We start from the raw sequence: 20402 nt of genomic DNA, 5'->3' as shown, positions 1-20402 counted from the left end.
CTACCCCACCAATGGGGAGCATGGCTTCAGCTACCTCTGCCCAAATCTAAAATTCCCCCCACCTATCACACTACCTATTATTTCCTATCTTTTAAATATTTTATTTGAAGCCTAGCACAGACCTAAACTTGTAGCCATCTAACTTATTTTCAGATTATTTTTGTGAAATACATGTGTATCACACATGAATTTTCTTTTGACAAATCCCCAAAAGCCATCATTCAAAAATGTCTAACTATGTTTCGAGGGAAATCAACATTAAAGTCAGCTGGTCAAATTCCAATAACATAGCAATTCATCAGGTTTGCAAATCAACTGCACCACTTTGAATTTGCCCACACCATCATGGAGGAACTTTTCTCCATTACCTAGGATAATTGAGAGGCAATTGTATAGACACTTATGTCTTAAAAAATTGCATTAGTACTGGTACAAAGCACTTACAAGAATTCAGAAAAAATGTTTTGAACCAAATGTGTTATAACCAAGAATGGGAAGATAAACGGTAAAAGGCTGTCATATTAATAAACAAAAACTTTAAAAGATTGCACATTTTAAATTAGTGCGAAGTATAAAATGTCCTTCATAAATGGAGCAAATATCCAATTCAGCAGCACACGTGGAAGTAAATCATAACTTAATTCAAGTTCAAAAAAGGGCACAATATTATCAAGAAAATTCACCAAAAAATGAAAGCCAAAATGTTGGATAGTCTTACCAAGTCTGAAGAACTATATATAATTTATGCCATTTAAGACAGAACAGAAACTAATTTTTTAAATTATAAATGTCGGTCTAATCTCACAAGTTAACGCTAGATTTTTTTGGTCATAATGTAATGTTCACTTGAGTAACAAAAACCACTGAAAATATTTTAACTTTTCCAAATTTTGAGTGAAATATTACTGCCAGATTTTAAAGCATTTAAGACATGATTTTAATTCTGCAAGTTTCATAAAATCACCAGTTTTAAAAAAAAGGGAAAATTTAATTATTAAACCGCTTGTCCTGCACCTCTCATTTTATGCCAACCTGCCCTCACGTACTAAATTTGCTAACGTGCAAATTCAGATCAACTAAAAGGCTACAAAAACACATCCTTTGGAATTAAATACTTAGCAAATTCTATTAGCCACAAACAAAAAAACAAACTACTTGGGAAACACGGTGGGTCAGGCAGCATCAATGAGAGGCAATGAAAAGCTGGTTTCACGCCTAGACGAAATGTCTTAACCGAAAACATTCTCCGTCCATTTCCCTCCATAGATGCTGCCATGCCCACTGAGTTCGTCCAGCAGTTTGTGTTTTGCTCCAGATTCCAGCAAGTGCAGTCTCACATTTCTATCAAGCATAACTTCACAATTAATATTTTGGCAGCCCAACAGAAAAATGAAAAAAATTGGGACTTGATATTTTCACGTCCAATGATATAATGAGGCGTGCTCTTATAGATTTTCACTTTACAAAAATAATACTTACGGATTGCAATTCCCATTATAAAAATCAGAGCAAATCTGATCCTTCCATTTATGATGCATGGACCCTCCACAGAGGACGCCAGCTAAATAGTTAGTCATAGTGATACAGTGTGAAAACAGGCCCTTTGGCCCAGCTTGTCCACACCGGCCAACATGTCCCAGCTATACTAGTCCCACCTGCCTGCGTTTGGTCCATATCCCTCCAAACTTGTCCTATCCATGTAACTGTCTAACTGTTTCTTGAACGTTGGGATAGTCCCAGCCTCAACTACCTCCTCTGGCAGCTTGTTCCATACACCCACCACCCTTGGTGTGAAAAAGTTACACCTCAGATTCCTATTAAATCTTTCCCCCTTCACCTTGAACCTGTCCTCTGGCTTTCGATACCCCTACTCTGGGCAAGAGATTCTGTGCATCTACCTGATTTATTCCTCTCATGATTTTATACACCTCTATAAGATCACCCCTCAGCTTCCTGCGCTCCAAGGAATAGAGAGACGCAGCCTACTCAACCTCTCCCTACAGCTCACACCCTGTCAACATCCTCAGAAATCTTCTCTGAACCCTTTCAAGCTTGACATCTTTCCTATAACATGGTGCCCAGAACTGAACACAATACTCTAAATGCAGTCACATTAACGCCTTATACAACTGCAACATGACATCCCGACTTCTATACTCAATACTCTGACTGATGAAGGCCAAAAAAAGCCTTTTTTGACCACCTTATCTACCTTCAAGGAAACATGTACCTGCATTTATAGATCCCTCTGCTCTACAACACTCCCCAGAAGCTTACCATTCACTGTGAAGGTCCTGCCCTTGTTAGACGTTCCAAAATGCAACACCTCACATTTCTCTGTCTTAAATTCTATCAACCATTCCTCAGCCCACCCGGCCAATCGATCAAAATTCTGCTGTAATCTTTCACAACCATCTTCACTATCTGCAAAATCACCCACTTTTGTATCAGCAAACTTGCTAATCTTGCCCTCTAGCACTGTGTGTTTTGCCTGAGGGAATTCTGCAATGAATGAGTTACCATCCTGTTACCTGCCCACTTTCCCTCATGACAGGTATAGTGTAGCAAGTGTGACTCTGCCACTCACAGTTACAAGGAGCCTGAAAAAAACAGGCACAAAGTGCTTGCATTAGTAGGGCTCCCTGTTACACCAAGGTAGCATTCCACCATAAAACCAGTCAGTAAAATCACCATCATCATATCATAAAATCAATATTTAAGTTCTGAGGGATTGTTGCACTCTTTTTGTCATTTTTTGGATTGAATATTAAATGCTCATTTCCATCTTCCTTTACATCAATTTGCTGTCACTGACAACCAGGGCAAAGATTAACATGTCAGTGTATTCCTAGCACTTGAATTGTTACATCTGCAGATATTTTAGTGTGACGTTTGGATTATGGCTGAATTACTCTCTGGTTTTGTGGGTTCTGGTGTAATCAAGTCAACATGAAAACTACACTCTTCCACAATAGGGTGAGTACGCAGTTTGTGGAGTCGTTTTTCCATTGTTTATGCAGGGGCCATGTGTATTTTTAATGCATGGCCTTAGGTTCTCAAAACTATGCTGAATGGCCCTTCTCCACTATGAGCAGTCATGGACCAGAGATGATCAGGAGTCAATAGTCTGAAGAAGGGTCTCGACCCGAAAAGTCACCCATTCCTTCTCTCCTGAGATGCTGCCTGACCTGCTGAGTTACTCCAGCATTTTGTGAATAAATACCTAGGAGTCAATAGACAATGGGTACAGGAGTAGGCCATTTGGCCCTTCGAGCCAGCACCACCATTCAATGTGATCATGGCTGATCATTCTCAATCAGTACCCCGTTCCTGCCTTCTCCCCATACCCCCTGATTCCACTATCTTTAAGAGCTCTATCTCGCTCTCTCTTGAAAGCATCGAGAATTGGCCTCCACTGCCTTCTGAGGCAGAGAATTCCACAGATTTACAACTCTGACTGAAATAGTTTTTCCTCATCTCCATTCTAAATGGCCTACCCCTTATTTTTAAACTGTGGCCCCTGGTTCTGGACTCCCCCCAACATTGGGAACATGTTTCCTGCCTCTAACGTCAATGGCGATATCACAGTTTCACGAGGTTTCAAGCATGACTTTGAAACTTTTTCTATGTCCATTAGCAATCTCTTCCCATTGACAAACCTTGGAGAGTGTAATGGAGAAGAATGACTAGGACTTTTATACTTAGGATGTTTGATAGGATGGAATAAGTGCTATAGGCCAGAGTGAAAAGGTGACAAAAGGGTGTCAGATGAGGAATGGAATGAAAAGCCACAGAGAAGGATATAGATAGATGGGTATGTGGGAGGAGAGTAATAAAAAGGATATCTTGGACTCTGGGATGAGAGGTGAGCATACAGAGGGGAAAGGATGAGGGTGACTAGGGCAGTAGGAGAAATGTGCACTGGGGGAAGAGAGGCAGGGTGAAGTAAGGGGGTATTACTTGTAATTAGAAATTCAATGTTCACATGGTTGAATCAGAAGCTACCCATGCATAATACGAGGTAGAAACAGAAAATAGGTGCAGGAGGCCATTTGACCCTTCGAGCTAGCACCGCCATTCACTGTGATCACGGCAATGGTGATGAGGTGATGATCTTTCAGTTCATGTGCAAATTCACTCTGGCAAAGGACAGAAAGGTCGGTACAGGAACAGGAAGGAGCATGAAAATGGTTAGCAACTTGAAGCTCCAGCAGGCCTTGCGGGCAGTGTTCAATGTAAAAGAGGCCGCGTCAGCAGCTCCACCTCTCCACCCATTTAGTAATCACGTACCTGTATCCCCTATCACCCGTGATGCTTTGTTCCACCCCCACCTCTTTTCCAGCTTTCTCCCCATTGCCCCATCAGTCCGAAGAGCCCAACCCAAAACATCATCTGTTCATTTTCTCCATAGATGTAGCCTAACCCACTGAGTTTTTCAAGAATTTTTGCTCAAGATTCCAGCATGTGCAGTTTCTTGCCCCGGAGATGAGGAAGAACTTTTTCAGTCAGAGAGTGGTGAAGGTGTGGAATTCTCAGCCTCAGAAGGCAGTGGAGGCCAGTTCGTTGGATGCTTTCAAGAGAGAGCTGGATAGAGCTCTTAAGGATAGCGGAGTGAGGGGGAATGGGGAGAAGGCAGGGACGGGGTACTGATTGAGAGTGATCAGCCATGATCGCATTGAATGGCGGTGCTGGTTCGAAGGGCTGAATGGCCTACTCCTGCACCTATTGTCAACTCTAATCCGCCAGTTTTCAGGACTAATTTTTTTTTTAAATGTATCCACATCCTCATGATACCCCAAATCACCTCGCCTCCAGAATTATTTTCTACACACTCCTCAAACCTCAATTCTTGAAACTTGGTGACCAAAAATTCAACACCTAAATTTAAACTATCACTGCTAAGATGTTTGGTGGAAAGATGTTTGTGGAACCTCTTTTCCCCAACAATGGTTTGGAACGGCAATAATAAATCCTTGTTCTTTCTGCCTTATGAATCACCCCATATTTAACAAACAATCCTCAAATGGGTCACGAGGCAAGAGTCCAGCCAGGCTGGTGTTTGCCTATGGAAAAAAGCTACATCTCAAGAGTAACAAAGATCTCGACCTGGGCACTGTTAGGTACGATTTCTACCCCCATTAGGGCGATTAGAAGAGAATCTACACACTCAAAACTCCACCTCTATTATATTCCAATTGGTTTATTTTGCATCTGGATTAAAGTGGGAGAGGGTGAGTGGAAGAGCGCCAGAAACCCAAAATAGAGTGAATATTGCATTGAAAACGGCCCTTTACGCCCAATTGAATTGATTGAAAGTTGTAACGTCTCTTCCTACCCAAACCACAACCTGTCCCTTTACCCCCCCCCCCTCAACTCCATCCAAGGACCCAAACAGTCTTTCCAGGTGAGACAGAGGTTCACCTGCACCTCCTCCAACCTCAATCTTCGACGAAAAGTTGTAACGTGGCCCTTCGGCCCACCGAGGCCACTACCAGCCCAATGATGGGGACATTTATCCAACAAACCCGCGTGTATTTGGGATGCGGGAGGAACCTGGAGCACTCGGGGGGGGGTAAAGAAATGTGTAGGGAGGAACTGTAGATGCTGGTTTACACCGAAGATAGGCACAAAATGCTGGAGTAACTCAGCGAGACAGGCGAGAAGGAAACCCCACGCGGTCACGGTGACAACGTGCAAACTTCACAGACAAGACAGCAGCGCGACCAAGGCAAGGTCAGGGTGGAAGCCGGGTCCCTCCCTGGTGCTGTGAGTCTGACTGCAGCCTCTCTCTACCAGCAGCGCACACACAGCTTGCCTTAATGCGGCCACGTTCCCTTTTGAACAAAAATATACGTTGGAACCGACCTCGCCCGCCATCTTGGCGCTGCCAGCAGCAGCAGCAGCAGCACGGCCCGGTCACTGCGACAACAAACACCACCAATACAATAAAAAAAACACACACTTCTTTCACATTTTAAAAGTTTAAATACAACCCCCCCAAACTCACCGCGACCGGTATTTTTTTAAATCTTTTTTTTTTTTTTTGCCAGCCGCAGCTTCCGACCCCCCCCCCATTCCCCACCGACAACGCCAACTAAATCCGACCTACCTGCTCCGTGTTCACCTCGCCCGACATGGATGGTGGTTGTGTGTGGGGATTTTTTTTGTGGGGGGGGGGGAGGGGGGTGTTAAAATGTATGTGTCTTTTAAAAAAAAAAACCGCACAATACAAATGAATGAACGGATGTTAAATGTGGCAGGGGTTTTAGTGCAGAGCTGGAGCTGGCGCCCGGCTAGAAGCCCCCTGTCCGTGGTGCTCCTACCCGCCCCCCTCTCCGCCGCAGCCTCCGCCCGCACCGCGTTGCTCACAAAATGGCGGCTGGCGGACGGACGATAGTTCACCGGAAGCAGCGCGGTTGGCGCGCACAGCCGCTCCTCCCTCTCTCCCTCCCCTTCCCCCTCTCACTCTCCCCCCCCCCCCTCTCCCTCCCCCTCTCTCACTCTCCCCCCCTCTCCCTCCCCCTCCCCCTCTCTCTCTCTCCCCCTCCCTCTCTCCCCCCCCCCCTCTCTCTCTCCCCCCTCCCCTCTCTCTCTTTCCCTGTCCCTCCCTGTGTCTCTCTCTCTCTCTCTCCTTCCCACCCTCCCTGTGGACTGGATGTGTTGCTGCTGAGCTCACTCGTTATTTACACACAAAACGTACACACTGGGATTTAGAAGGATGAGAGGGGATCTTATCGAAACGTATAATAATAATAATAATATTTTATTTATATAGCGCTTTTCATATACTCAAAGACGCTTTACAGAGATTTTGAGAACATAGGGAAATTAATAAATAGATAAATAAGTAAATAAATAAATGAACAGAGAAAGGAGACAGTAGGTGAGGTGACCTTCAGTGGTTGAAGGCAGTACTGAACAGGTGAGACTTCAGCGATGTTTTGAATGTGGTGAGTGTGGGGGAGTCTCTAACGGTTTGGGGTAGTGAGTTCCATAGGGTGGGAGCAGCGATGGAGAAAGCCCTGTCCCCCCAGGATCTGAGTTTAGTCCGGATGTGGGGGGATAGGAGATTGGCAGCGGCAGAGCGGAGGGTGCAGGTGGGAGTGTGCCTGTGGAGGAGGTCGGTCAGGTAGGATGGGGCCAGGTTATGGAGGGCTTTGTAGGTTATGAGGAGGATTTTGTACTGGATTCTCTGGGGGATGGGGAGCCAGTGGAGTTTATAAAGGACGGGGGTGATATGGTCACGGATCGAGGTGTGTGTGAGTAGACGGGCAGCGGAGTTTTGAATGTATTGAAGTTTATTGATGATTTTTGAGGGTGCGCCATAGAGGAGGCTGTTGCAGTAGTCCAGACGGGAGGTGATGAAGGCGTGGATGAGGGTTTCTGCAGCTGTGGAGGAGAGGGATGGACGGAGACGGGCAATGTTTTTGAGGTGGAAGAAGGCTGTCTTTGTGATGTGTTTGATGTGTTTGTCGAAGGAGAGGGTTTGATCAAGGATGATTCCAAGATTCCGGATGTGAGGTGAGGTGGATACTGGGAGACCATCAATGTTGAGGATGAAGTTTTGGGTGGATTTGGTGAGCATTTTTGGACCAATGATGATGATTTCAGATTTGTTGCAATTGAGTTTGAGGAAGTTTGATTGAAGCCAAGATTTTATTTCAGTAATGCAGGGGTTGGACACGTTAGAGGCAGGAAACATGTTCCCAATGTTGGGGGAGTCCAGAACCAGGGGGCCACAGTTTAAGAATAAGGGGTAGGCCATTTAGAACTGAGATGAGGAAAAACGTTTTCAGTCGGAGAGTTGTAATTCAGTCGGAGAGTCTGTGGAATTCTCTGCCTCAGAAGGCAGTGGAGGCCAGTTCTCTGAATGCTTTCAAGAGAGAGCTAGATAGAGCTCTTAAGGATAGCGGAGTCAGGGGGTATGGGGAGAAGGCAGGAACGGGGTACTGATTGAGAATGGTCAGCCATGATCACATTAAATGGTGGCGCTGGCTTGAAGGGCCGAATGGCCTACTCCTGCACCAATTGTCTATTGTCTAAAATGCTGCGAGTAACTCGGTGAGACGGGCAGCATGCCTGGAGAGAGGGAATGGGCGACCCTTCAGCTCGAGAACCTTCTTCAGACAAACGTCACCACAACAACCAGAGAGCAGTGCTGAACTACTATCTACCTCTTTGGTGACCCTGGGACTATCCTTGATCGGATTTTGCTGGATTTACCTTGCACTAAACGTTATTCCCTTATCATGTATACTATCTACACACTGTAAATGCCTCGATTGTAATCATGCATTGTCTTTCTGCTGACTGGTTAGCACGCTTTTCACGGCACATGTGACAATAAACTAAACCAACTAACTATCTGGAGATCAGTCTGAAGAAGGGTCTCGACCCGAAACGTCACCCATTCCTTCTCTCCTGAGATGCTGCCTGACCTGCTGAGTTACTCCAACATTTTGTGAATAAATACCTTCGATTTGTACCAGCATCTGCAGTTATTTTCTTAAACTATCTGGAGATGCTATTACTGCAATATTTTGTGTCTACCGAATAAACCAGCATTTCCCGTTCCTTCCTACATGCTCCATTGTTATTTGTGCTACTTAAAATCATGTCTACATTACTGACACTTCAAAAGTCAAGTGTTTTATTATGTCCCAGACAGAACAATGAGCCACTAAGTTACTCCAGCTTTTTGTCTGAAGAAGGGTCTCGACCCGAAACGTCACCCATTCCTTCTCCCCAGAGATGCTGCCTGACCCGCTGAGTTACTCCAGCATTTTGTGATACCTCCTGCTTTTGCCGTTCCTACAAATCGTTATATAAGTTACTTAAAATCACATCTACATCTACATTACCGCCATTTTTTTCAAACGACAACTGTACACTGCTGCAAATAAAGACCAAGCCTGGCTACATTGCCTGTTCTCCCTGTGGAGCACTTCAACCAGGTTCAAAACTAGTTTCTTCCCAACAACAGGTTCTTGAACATTACACAACACTAATCTCAATTATGAACAACTGTGTTTAGACACAGAAAGCTGGAGTAACACAGTGGGTCAGGCAGCATCTCTGAAGAAAAGGAATAGGTGATGTTTCAGGTCGAGACCCTTCAGGGGAGAGGGAAACGAGATATAGAAGGTACATAGAACAAACGAGTGAAAGATATGCCAAACGTAACGATGATCAAGGAAAGGTGGGGTCCACAATGCTGTCAACAGGACAACAGTGAAACTAGTACGAAGACTAGGATTGGGGAGGGATGGAGGAAGAGAAGGGATGCAAGGGTTACTTGAATTTAGAGAAATCAATATTCATACCACTGGGTTGTAAGCTTCCCAAGCAAAATATGAGGTGCAGTTCCTCCTACCTGTGTTTGGCCTCACTGATAATGGAGGAGGCCCAGGACAGAAAGGTCAGTATGGGCACTGGAAGGGGAGTTAAAGTATATGGCAACCAGGAAATCGCATTGGCCAAGGAGGACGTAGCAAAGGTCAGAAGGGTCTCAATCTGAAATGTCACCTACTCCTTTTCTCCAGAGACACTGCCTGACCCGCTGAGTTACGCCAGCATTTTGTGTCTATCTTTGGTGTAAACCAGCATCTGCAGTTCCTTCCTGTCCATGTTAACCATTTTGTCCATTCGCACGAATAACATTTGCTTTCCCACGCTCCCCTGGGACTGTATCCTTCTGTGGCTTTCCTCTATGAGCGTCTGTCTGATTACCTCTGAAATGTGGTGGATTCTGATTCCACCACCTTTCCAGCAGCACATTCCAGATAGCAAATACTCTGTGGAAAAACTCCTCAATCCCTTTTAAAATTTCTTAATCTCACTTTAAAATGGATGCTCTTGTTTTTAATCTGCTTGGATTTTTCGTAGAGGCTTCAGAATGCTTTCAACCCTTAATCCATTATTATTTATACATTACATCCTCGATATAATGAGTCAAAATTCTGCAATAAGATTAGGCTCTTTATTGTTAACATATACTTTTTCTAAACCAGTATTTTTAAGTATATGCCTTCCGGCAGTCGCAAAATATAATGGGTAGCATACCTGCATTTTCTGGATTGGTCTGTAGATTGATTAGGCAATGAACCAGAATTGTGCATTGAAATGTCACCTTAATTCAGGCTAAGAATTGGAGAGGGAATTAACACAATCCGCTGGATGTAATTGCACCCATAAATGTATTTCTCCCTTTGGCTATTATATGTTACTTCAGGGCAGGCTACTTATACTGTTCCATTTGACAACTATGGATGCCACATGGAGTTGTAGAGCAACATTATTTTATCTTTAATTGATGGTTTCACAGCAATATCAAGAAGATGTCATTAATGTATAATAATAAAACAGAACAAACTCAATCAATCTATGATATAAGATAAGATCCTTTACATTATTTGAGCTTTGCAGATATTTGCACCTCCAACACTAAGGTCTTGTGGTTCTCTGCCACACCTGTGAGAATTCTTTTTTATTCTTACATATAATAATCCAAAAACGGTTTATAGTAAGAATTTTTATTATACATTTGACAACATTTTTACTTTATACAAAAGTCAGATAATTACATTGTTTTGGTACATCAAGTGTTTTATATAAATTATAATCATCTATACCCAAAAGTTATAATAAGGGCCCCAACTTGAAACATATCCATGTTTTCCCGAGATGCTGCCTGACCTGCTGAGTTACTCCAGCAGGTTGCTTTCGTTAAACCAGCATCTGCAGTTCCTTGTTTCAATATAATATCATGTTGTGTTTTACCCCAAGTATAAATAGAACAAAATACAATGGAAATTAATCTGCTAGAAGTTAACAGACTTGATGACCTTGTTCTTTTTCTTAAGGGCTTGTAATATCCAATTATAGCCTCAAGAATAAGATCATGAGTACTCTGCGATCCTGATTTCTTTCATCTACTTTTCCATTGACAAAAAGGGCCAGAAGTGGCTATATTGCTTTCATGATCTCCATTTAAAAATAATTTTAACAAAATGAATTTATGAATAGCATTGGCGTGAGAAAACTCATTCACAACCCTAAAACATTTTACAGCTAGAAATAAATTTGAAATATAATCACTGTCCTGGAACAGGTTGATGGTCCAGCCCAATTTGCCTACATGTGCTGCAAGATCCCACACGACAATGTAATCATCGGTAGGCAATTGGTTGTTAATATTTCGGTTTGAGGATAAACATTGGTTACATAGAGAATTCCTCTAATGAATTTTCTACAAACCTCCGGTATAATATCTTATTTGAATACGTACAAATATGTTATAGAGCAAAATGGTAACTAGAAAGAGGATAAACGTGATCGTATAGAGGTGTACACGATCAAGAGTAGAATAGATGAGGCAAATGCACATGGTCTTTTTCCAAGTTTGGGGGAATCAAGAACTAGAAGGCATAGGTTAAGGGGAGAAGAAAATGTTACCAAAATTGGTGGTATAGTGGACAGTGAAGAAGGTTGTCTACGTTTACCACAGAATCTAGACCAACTGGGAAAGTTGGCAAAGGAATGAATGGCAGATGGGACTTAACTCAGACAAGTGTACTTTGGGAAGTTAAACCCGATCTAGACCTACGTATGAATGGCAGGGCCCTGGGGAGCATTGTAGAATAGAGAGACCAAGGAGTGCAAGTACTTAATTCCCTAAAAGTGGTGACACCTGGAGACAGGATAGTGAGTAGGCATTCGGCAAGCTTCATTGAATTTAGAGTATTGAATACAAGAATTGGGATGTCTTGTTACAGCTGCACAAGATGTTGATGATACACCACTCAGGTGTATTGTGCGCAGTCTGGCCACCATTTCATAGGAAGAATGTGATTAAGCTAGAGAGATGTAGAAAAGATTAACAGGTATGTTGTTGGTATTGGAGGGCTTGAGTTATACAGAGAGACTGGATAGGCTGGTTCTGTTTTTCTCTGAATTAAGGAGGCTGCAGGGTGACCTGATAAAAGCTTATAAAATCATAAGGGGCAGAGATAACGTAGATAATCACTGTATTTTTCCCAGGGAATGGAAGTCAAAACGAGAGAGTATAGGTTTATGGAGAGAGGAGAAAGATTTCCACACTGAGGGTGGTGGGTATATGGAATGTTCTGCCAAAAGAAGCATTAGAGGTGGGTACAATTACAGTTAAAACACATTTGGACAAGATTTGCATCTTGGTCGGCATGGAAGAGTTAGGCAGAAGAACCTGTTTACATGCTCTGACTAATTATGGAATCTCTAACACTCAGAATTGCTTTGGAAATGTCAATCTGTGTGATGCTCTTAATTTACTGGAGTGAAGCTCGAGTCCGTAACCTTCACACTCAAGAGGAAAATTGATATCTTAACTATTTAATTGAGATCAAATTGCTTTTTTATTTCATATACTGTTATTTTGCATTGGCTGCATTGCCAGATTCTTTCCAACCAGCTTCAGTTGTTGTTTGTTGTTATACTGGCTGCAATTCTAGTGATGCTTGCTACAACACTTCCCCACATCCTCGCCCTCACCCTGACAATCCTGCCCACCTACTTCCATTTTTTCCTGGTGACTGAGTTAATTATCAACATTCTATTCAAGTTATTTCCAAACTTTAAGACTGAAATCCCCACTTTCTCACGTTCCCACCCTTGAACCATCTTACTGTGCCACAGATCCTTCCTTTAAGGAAGCTTTTCTATTCCATGGATTCCTACGAATTGGCAGCACCCTCACAGCTGGTGTGCCTGGATAGCAAATTGTGTCTCTATTATACTTTGATTGTGAACTTTCTAATTAAACTACCTCAGAATTATTAAAACTTCAGGGACTCGCTGTAAACTTTGGTTTCCCTCCACCCATCTCCAAGTTGAGAATGACTAGTTTATTCAACCATATAGACTTCAAAATACAGGCTATGAACTTTCTTGTAGGGCTTTAATGAAAGGCATAACAGGAGGAGTATGGGTGAATATTTCTCCTGCCTAGCCTGAAGCAGTCAAGGTGATTTTAACCTAGCGTATCAGTTTGAACATCTGTTGCGACTTTCTATGACCGGTTTGCAACAGTACTGTATACCAGAGGATACAGATGAATAGTTTTGTTATAAAAAATGGTGTCCATAGGTTTGCAGCAATTTCAAACTAAGCAAGCCACCTCGCGTGCAGTGATCGATCTGAAGACGAAGTTGAAGAGTTTGGGATTGCACAGATGGATGCTCCGTCAGTCTTCAGTCATCTAACAGTTGGTACAAAATTGGAAAATTAGTCAAACTACCCAAAAACGTCACATCTACACAAGCACAAGTTTGCTCAACATCTCACCCTTTTAACAAGGGGGAAAAGGAAATGTAAAGCTTTTGTGGCTTCTGACATGTTTACATCCTTACTATTAGAATACATGGCACATACAAAGAAGCGTTATCGGACCGTAACTGCTCTTTAACTGTTTCGGTATTCATTTATTATTTCCACTTATGTCGAGATACCGTGACACACTTCGTTTTGCATGGTATCCAAGTAGGTCATACACATATTCATCCAATTATTCCATACACAAGTACAATAGGTAGTGCAAAAAAGAAAAAAATAAGTAGAGTGCAGAATATAGCGTTACAGAGAAAATGCAGATAAATGCAGATAAAAGAAAAAAATGAAGAGTACGGACCACAATGAGATAGGTTGGAAGATCTGGTCTCGCCCAAACAGATGTATTCCCTTTGTTTCATAAAACTCTCTTACCACCTTCTCTGATATCTAAAACTAACTCGTTTTCTCTCTTTACCAGCTCTGATGCATCCTGGACCTGAAACATAACAGCTTTCCTCTCCACAGATGTTCCTGACATGCCATGTGTTTTTATTACCATCTGGGATAAAGTAGCCCACTAAATAATATCGCATCCGGCCCCAAAATGTTTGCTCCTTCCACTACAGTGGTTGCTGTGTGTACCATCTACAAAATGCACTTCAGTTACTCACCCAGGCTACTGTGACAACATCTTCCAAACCTGCAGCTTCTACCACCCAGATGGATGAAGGCAGCAGGCACAAGGAACACCATCGTCTGGAGCTGCTCCTCCGAGTCACTCTCCAGACTGATTTGGGAATAATACTGTCAATCCTTCATTGTTGCAGGATCTAAATCTACCCCAGTAGAAGTATCTTTACCAGAGGTACTGCTGCAGTTCAGGAAGGCAGCTTGCCATCACTTCTCGGGTTCAATCATGGATGGACAGTAAACGCTGGCTTTGCTGCTGATGGTCACAGCAGAAAAAAAACCAAAACTAAAATAAACATTATTCTGGGTGAATGAGGTAAGGAAATTGGGGGTAGTTCCTAAGAATTAAAAAAAAATTGTACTTTTTCACAAGACATTTTCCTACTGTTTTGTTGAAAATTTAACAGCTTCACTTGCCACGGACCCTGCCTTAATCCTGCTAACATCCTCAGGACCTTGCAGTCGAGGGATCTTTATTTGTGTGATTTCATCTCTATTTTCAGCATTTTCTGGCTTGCCTCGTTTTCCAAATACAGTAGGAGTCTTGTCGATATTCGCTGAGCAAGAACCTAGAGGAAAATTGTATTCATAAGCAGGGCAAGTGGAGAGTTAGAAGAAAGTACAGACATCTTAATAAAATACTTGCAAACACTAAACATGGCAAAGTTGCACATTCATTATTTTCAACACGGCAAAAATATTTCATCTGAAATTCGTCTGAAGAAGGGTCTCGACCCGAAACGTCACCCATTCCAACTCTCCCGAGATGCTGCCTGACCTGCTGAGTTACTCCAGCATTTTGTGAAAAAATATTTCATCATTTGTTAAGGTGGATTTAACTATTAAATAAGTATCCCATTATGGAAAAATGATGTCTTGCACTGTGATTTTTGCTTTGCTGTGTTTTAAGTTAAAACAGCAGCTGCAGAATAAGTACCGAAATTTTCACTCACTCAACTCTGCAGTAAAGTCTTGAGCAGATAGTCCTATACTGAATGAATATGAGAACACTGAAGCGGGACACGAGTGTCAAGCAACGTTTTCTTTATTCCTCAAGCACCACACAGCTCCCCAAACCCCCAACCAGTTCAACTCCTCCTGGAACTCCACTACCGACTGCCACTCCTCCCCATTCCAAGTTCCGTGCCCCCCCCCCACCGAGCCGAGGGTTCGCACCACGCGTGGCTCACCACCAGGGACTGCCACAACACTCTACAAATCCATCAGACTATTAAGCCAAGATTTAGGGAGTATATATACCAGCGGGAATCAAATGGATTAAGAATGCGGGAATCATTTGGAGCAAATTTGTTTTGGAAAAGAACTGCTCAAAATGATTGAAATCTTTTGGTAATCTGCTCACTTCATGAACATGTACCTGTTACTCTGAAGGGCAGGTGGTCTGTCTATGTCCGTAGCTTTTGTAAAGCATTGGGATTCCAATCATAGCTAAATTATATAACATGGTGCAACTCAACTGGAAACATTAATCCAGATGGTGACTTTAAGCAGATTAGCTGCAGTGTAAATATGCCATTAATTCTTCAAGAAACAAATTAGGTTGGTAAATTAGACCTCTCAGATGAGAATTTTTTGTTTGATTTTGATCTTCTTCACATCTCAGCATGCTGTGGTTGCCAAGCCGGGTAAGTTGCTAATGATATAGACCGTGGGAATATCATTTCTATAGGGATAGGACTGGTGCTTTCAGAGTGTTCCAAAGCACTTTAGTATTAGTGAAAATGAAGCACTTTGCACATGGACATGTTGAACTGGCTATAATGATCAGCGATGATCACATTGAATGGTGGTGCTGGCTCAAAGGGCCGAATGGCCTACTCCTGCACCTATTGTCTATAATCGTAGTTAAACACAACGCACAACCAATTTGCACACATCTACCTTTGATGGAAGGAGCATGACTATGGAGCAGGTTTCGTATGGATCTCTCTCAGCCCTGAGAAGGGTGGGATGTTGGAACGTAGGTTGTAGTGTGTGCTTATTATGTGATGTTTGTTTTCCAGAGTGTTTGCATGTGTGTTTTAAATTAAAAAAATTACTTCCCATTCTTAAGTTAAGCTTCATTTAACATTTTGTCCAACATGTTGCCCAACAGTATTTCTTCCTATTTTAAGATTTGCACATACAAGTTTATGTTAGAACGTTTGAAAGAGGCGTGTGGCGATTAGCTTCCTAAGTCTGCAACACCACTCAATGAGCACCACCTGCCCACCCCATTATAGTAAGGATTTGGAGGCTTGTAGTTTACCAGAATGCTGCCTGGATTAGAAGGTATAAGTGGTAGTAAATCGAGGTTGGACAAACGTGGATTGTTTTCGCTGGAATGTCAGATACTGTGGAGAAAGCTGATAGAAGTGTATAAAGTTATGAGAAGCATAGATCGGATAGGCAATCAGTACCTTTTCCAAGGGTAGACGTGTCGAGGACTAGGAGGACATGGGTTTAAGGGGGAGAGGCAGTTTAATGGAGATGTTTCTTTATAGAGAGTGGTGCCAGCTTGGAATGTATTGCCAGCGGTGATGGTGAAGGCAGATATGATAGTGGAGTTTGAGAGGGTTTTAGATCGGCACATGGATATGCAGGGAACGGGGAGTGATGTGTTTAACATGGCATCAAGTGGGCTGAAGGGGCTGAGCCTGTGTTGTACTGTTCTGTGCACTGGAGTTTAGCAGGATGAGCGGATTCACTGGAGTATAGCAGGATGAGCGGATTCACTGGAGTTTAGCAGGATGAGCGGATTCACTGGAGTTTAGAAGGATGAGAGGATTCACTGGAGTTTAGAAGGATGAGAGGATTCACTGGAGTTTAGAAGGATGAGAGGATTCACTGGAGTTTAGAAGGATGAGAGGGGATCTTATAGAGACATATAAAATGATAAAAGGACTGGACAAGCTAGATGCAGGAAAAATGTTCCCAATGTTGGGCGAGTCCAGAACCAGGGGCCACACAGTCTTAGAATAAAGGGGAGGCCATTTAAAACTGAGGTGAGAAGGAACTTTTTCACCCAGAGAGTTATGAATTTGTGGAATTCTCTGCTGCAGAGGGCAGTGGAGGCCAAATCACTGGGTGGATTTAAGAGAGAGTTAGATAGAGCTCTAGGGGCTAGTGGAATCAAGGGATATGGGGAGAAGGCAGGCACGGGTTATTGATTGTGGACAATCAGCCATGATCACAATGAATGGTGGTGCTGGCTCGAAGGGCCGAATGGCCTCCTCCTACACCTATTTTCTATGTTTCTATGTGCTAAGAATCACATATGATCCAATCTTGGCCTTTAACATAATTTCCCCATGCCTTGCCCACGCCCCTTGACTCCATTAGAGTTCACACATCTGCTTGTTTTTACCGGTTTCCTGGCCATGGCCATCAGATTTAGCAGTGGACGGTCCCTGGTTGTCAGTAAGGGAGAGAACCATAACCTGTAAACCTGAACAGAAATAGAAAGTTGTGTAAGCAACACATTACAAAATAATGTATATAAAACAATATGGTACATGCTTGGATCTCACCGGTTTCTCCACAGGGATAGGAAAGATCCTTTAAAAATGTGGTGGCACGGTGGCGCAGTGGTAGAGTTGCAGCCCTACAGCGCTTACAGCACCAGAGACCCGGGTTCGATCCCGACTATGGGTGCTGTCTGGATGGAATTTGTCCGTTTTCCCTGTGACAGCGCGGTTTTTCTCTGAGATCTTCGGTTTCCTCTCACACTCCGAAGGCATACAGGTTGGTATGTTAATTGGTTTGGTATAAATGTAAAATTGTCACTAGTGTGTCTAGGATAGTGTTAGTGTGCAGGGATCACTTGTCGGTGCGAACTCGGTGGGCCGAAGGGCCTGTTTCTGCGCTGTATCTCTGAACTAAAATAAACTAAACTAAAATGTTCTGAAGCACTTTACATTCAATGAAATGCATGTTACTTTCAAGAAATGCATGTTGAATTCTCTATATCACAGTCATGACACAGATAATGCAACAATCAAACAGATAATGCAAACAACAAACAAGCTCTCATAGTCAGCAATATGATAATGATTTGCCTTTGAAATGTTGGTTGAATAAATGTTCAGCATGGACATTATGGGCCGATGGGCCTGCTCTTGTGCTGTACTGTACTATGCTCCATAAATAAATGTTGAGCACATCAGGACAAACTCACCTAATCTTCATTAAAATCATGCCATGAGATATTTTACACTAAACTGAGAGATTAGATGTGACTAGTTACTATAGAGATTGCTGCACTGCCTTGTGAAAAGGACGGTACTTGTGTTCAGATCCAAAACCAACATTTATCAGAAGTTACTGTAAAAAAAGAGAGAATGTAACTAAATCTCTAAGTATTTAAAAAGTTACAAGTAGGTTATCACTGCATAAGAATCTCCCAAGTTAATCTAAGTGTTATCAGACAAATCAGCCCATAGCAGAAGCGTCCACTTCATGGGGCTGGAAACTGGAAGTGTCCTGAGCTAATTCTGCTACCACCATCATCTATTGTAACAAGTGATGGCTCCCACTGATTGTCGCCGGAAGCTTGAGTCCTTTCCACGACGGACGAAGACAGTGATGTAACATTTGAAACATAGACGATGGACACGAAAGAAGAAGAAGCCCAAGAGAATTGAATCCAGATATTTGACCTGCCAAGAAATTGCTTTTTACCTCATCTTCATGGCCACTGTGAACCATTGGACAATGGTTGCTGAACCTGCCAAGCTGACAGTAGAGTTTAGTTCAGAGATACAGCGCAGAAACAGGCCCTTGGCTTACGGACTGTGCGACCAGCAATCCTTGCACACTAACACTATTCGACACACACTAGGGGCAATTTATAGTTATACCAAGTCAATCAGCCTACAAACCTGTACGTCTTTGGAATGTGGGTGGAAACCGAGCACCCGGAGAAAACCCACGCAGGCCACGGGGGAACGTACAAACTCCATACAGACAGCACCCGTAGTCAAACCTGGATCTCTGGTGCTGTAAGGCAGCATCTCCACCGCTGTGTCACCATGCTTCCATTTATTAGGAACCCAAGGGGTAACTTTTTTTTTACACAATGGGTGTTGGGTGTATGGAATGAGCTGCTGAATGAGGTAGTTGAGGCAAGTACATTTAAGAAGCATTTAGACATGTACATGGATAGGGTAGGTTTGGAGAGATATGGGCCAAACGCAGGCAGATGGGACTAGTGTAGATGGGGCACGTTGGTCGGTATGGGCAAGTTGGGCCGAAGGGCCTGTTTAGTGGGCTGTCCAATGGGTGATCTCTTTGACAAATGTGAGTTAACCTGACCGTCCTGTACGTGCACTGATGATGGTCTGTTGTAAATACACTACAACTTCCTCAAAATAAAATGGGTTTCCGAAATACTCTAGTGTTTGTCTTCCTAGATCGAAACTTAGCCGAGACCAAGATCAGATCGGCTTGGAGCAGGCTCAAGAATAGACAATAGACAATAGGTGCAGGAGGAGGCCATTCGGCTCTTCGAGCCAGCATTGCCATTCAATGTGATCATGGCTGATCATCCACAATCAGTACCCCGTTCCTGCCCCCAGATTCCGTTATTATCAAGAGGTTAATTTGATCTACTGATTAGGTTCTTATTCTCACCAGAGGGATGATAGCTGTATCATGATTGGGGTGCTGTGGAACTGCATTGCAATGCAGGTGCAGCCAGCATGAATGTGGATGGAAACAATAACAGTGCAGGCACCTCTGAGACTAAAAACCTGCCAGAGCTTTATCTGAATGACAAGTACAGGCTACTTAGGTGTGAATGTACCTTACATTAAACAAAGGCCTTAGTCACAGGGGAGTTGCTTTAAGTCCTCATCCTCCACCCTGGGCAGTACTACAGAACTGGCAAAATTTGCAGGAAAGCCTCAACTACGGTACTCTGAAGCACCAATTGCCACTTTTGATTGTTGTAGTTGACACACGAAAGAAGATAGAAAGACATAGAGTGGCAGCATGGAAACATTTACACCAATCATGTCCAATCCTTTTTTTTAATCTCTCCACATTTTTATCAGCTCCACCACTTGCCTACACTCCAGGGCCAATTTTTAACTGCAACTAAACGACCAAACGAGCACATCGATGCGATGTGGGAGGAAAATGAAGCACTCTGGGGAATCCCACATCATCAGAGGGAGTACGTGCAAACTCCACACTGACAGCACCCGAGGTCAGATGCGGGTTTCGGACACACCGAGGCAGCAGATCTACTTGCTGCGCCACCCTTCAATTGACACCAATTTTTTTTCTTCTGAAAACTAAAAGTTCCAATAGACAATAGACAGACAAAAGACAATAGGTGCAGGAGGAGGCCATTCGGCCCTTCGAGCCAGCGCCGCCATTCAATGTGATCATGGCTGATCATTCTC

At 43.1% G+C, this 20402-nt stretch overlaps 2 protein-coding genes across 7 annotated transcripts in view; both read right to left on the bottom strand.

Moving 5' to 3' along the window:
• The window catches only part of cstf3 (cleavage stimulation factor, 3' pre-RNA, subunit 3), an 80858-nt gene extending 74491 nt beyond the window's left edge, over window positions 1-6367 (bottom strand). For both annotated transcript variants that reach the window (XM_078414870.1, XM_078414872.1), the window contains exon 1: window positions 6110-6367. In XM_078414870.1, the coding sequence (XP_078270996.1) occupies window positions 6110-6136 (27 nt within the window). In that variant the 5' untranslated portion in view covers window positions 6137-6367. The remainder of the gene's footprint in view (window positions 1-6109) is intronic.
• A 4215-nt stretch (window positions 6368-10582) lies between these two features.
• LOC144602432 (cryptochrome-2-like) overlaps window positions 10583-20402 on the bottom strand; it is a 31634-nt gene continuing 21814 nt past the window's right edge. For 2 of the 5 annotated variants that reach the window (XM_078415548.1, XM_078415552.1), the window contains 2 exons: window positions 17363-17443; window positions 14364-14564 (listed from right to left, as the gene is read on the bottom strand). In XM_078415548.1, the coding sequence (XP_078271674.1) occupies window positions 14377-14564; window positions 17363-17443 (269 nt within the window). In that variant the 3' untranslated portion in view covers window positions 14364-14376. Of the gene's footprint in view, window positions 13235-14363; window positions 14565-17362; window positions 17444-20402 lie in introns of those variants that run through there. The other 3 variants (XM_078415549.1, XM_078415550.1, XM_078415551.1) reach the window with 3 other exon arrangements.

Source organism: Rhinoraja longicauda, chromosome 18, assembly GCF_053455715.1.
Source record: "Rhinoraja longicauda isolate Sanriku21f chromosome 18, sRhiLon1.1, whole genome shotgun sequence".
Taxonomy (NCBI): domain Eukaryota; kingdom Metazoa; phylum Chordata; class Chondrichthyes; order Rajiformes; family Arhynchobatidae; genus Rhinoraja; species Rhinoraja longicauda.
Note: the sequence above shows the minus strand (reverse complement) of the source record. Positions and strands in the feature narration are given on the sequence as shown.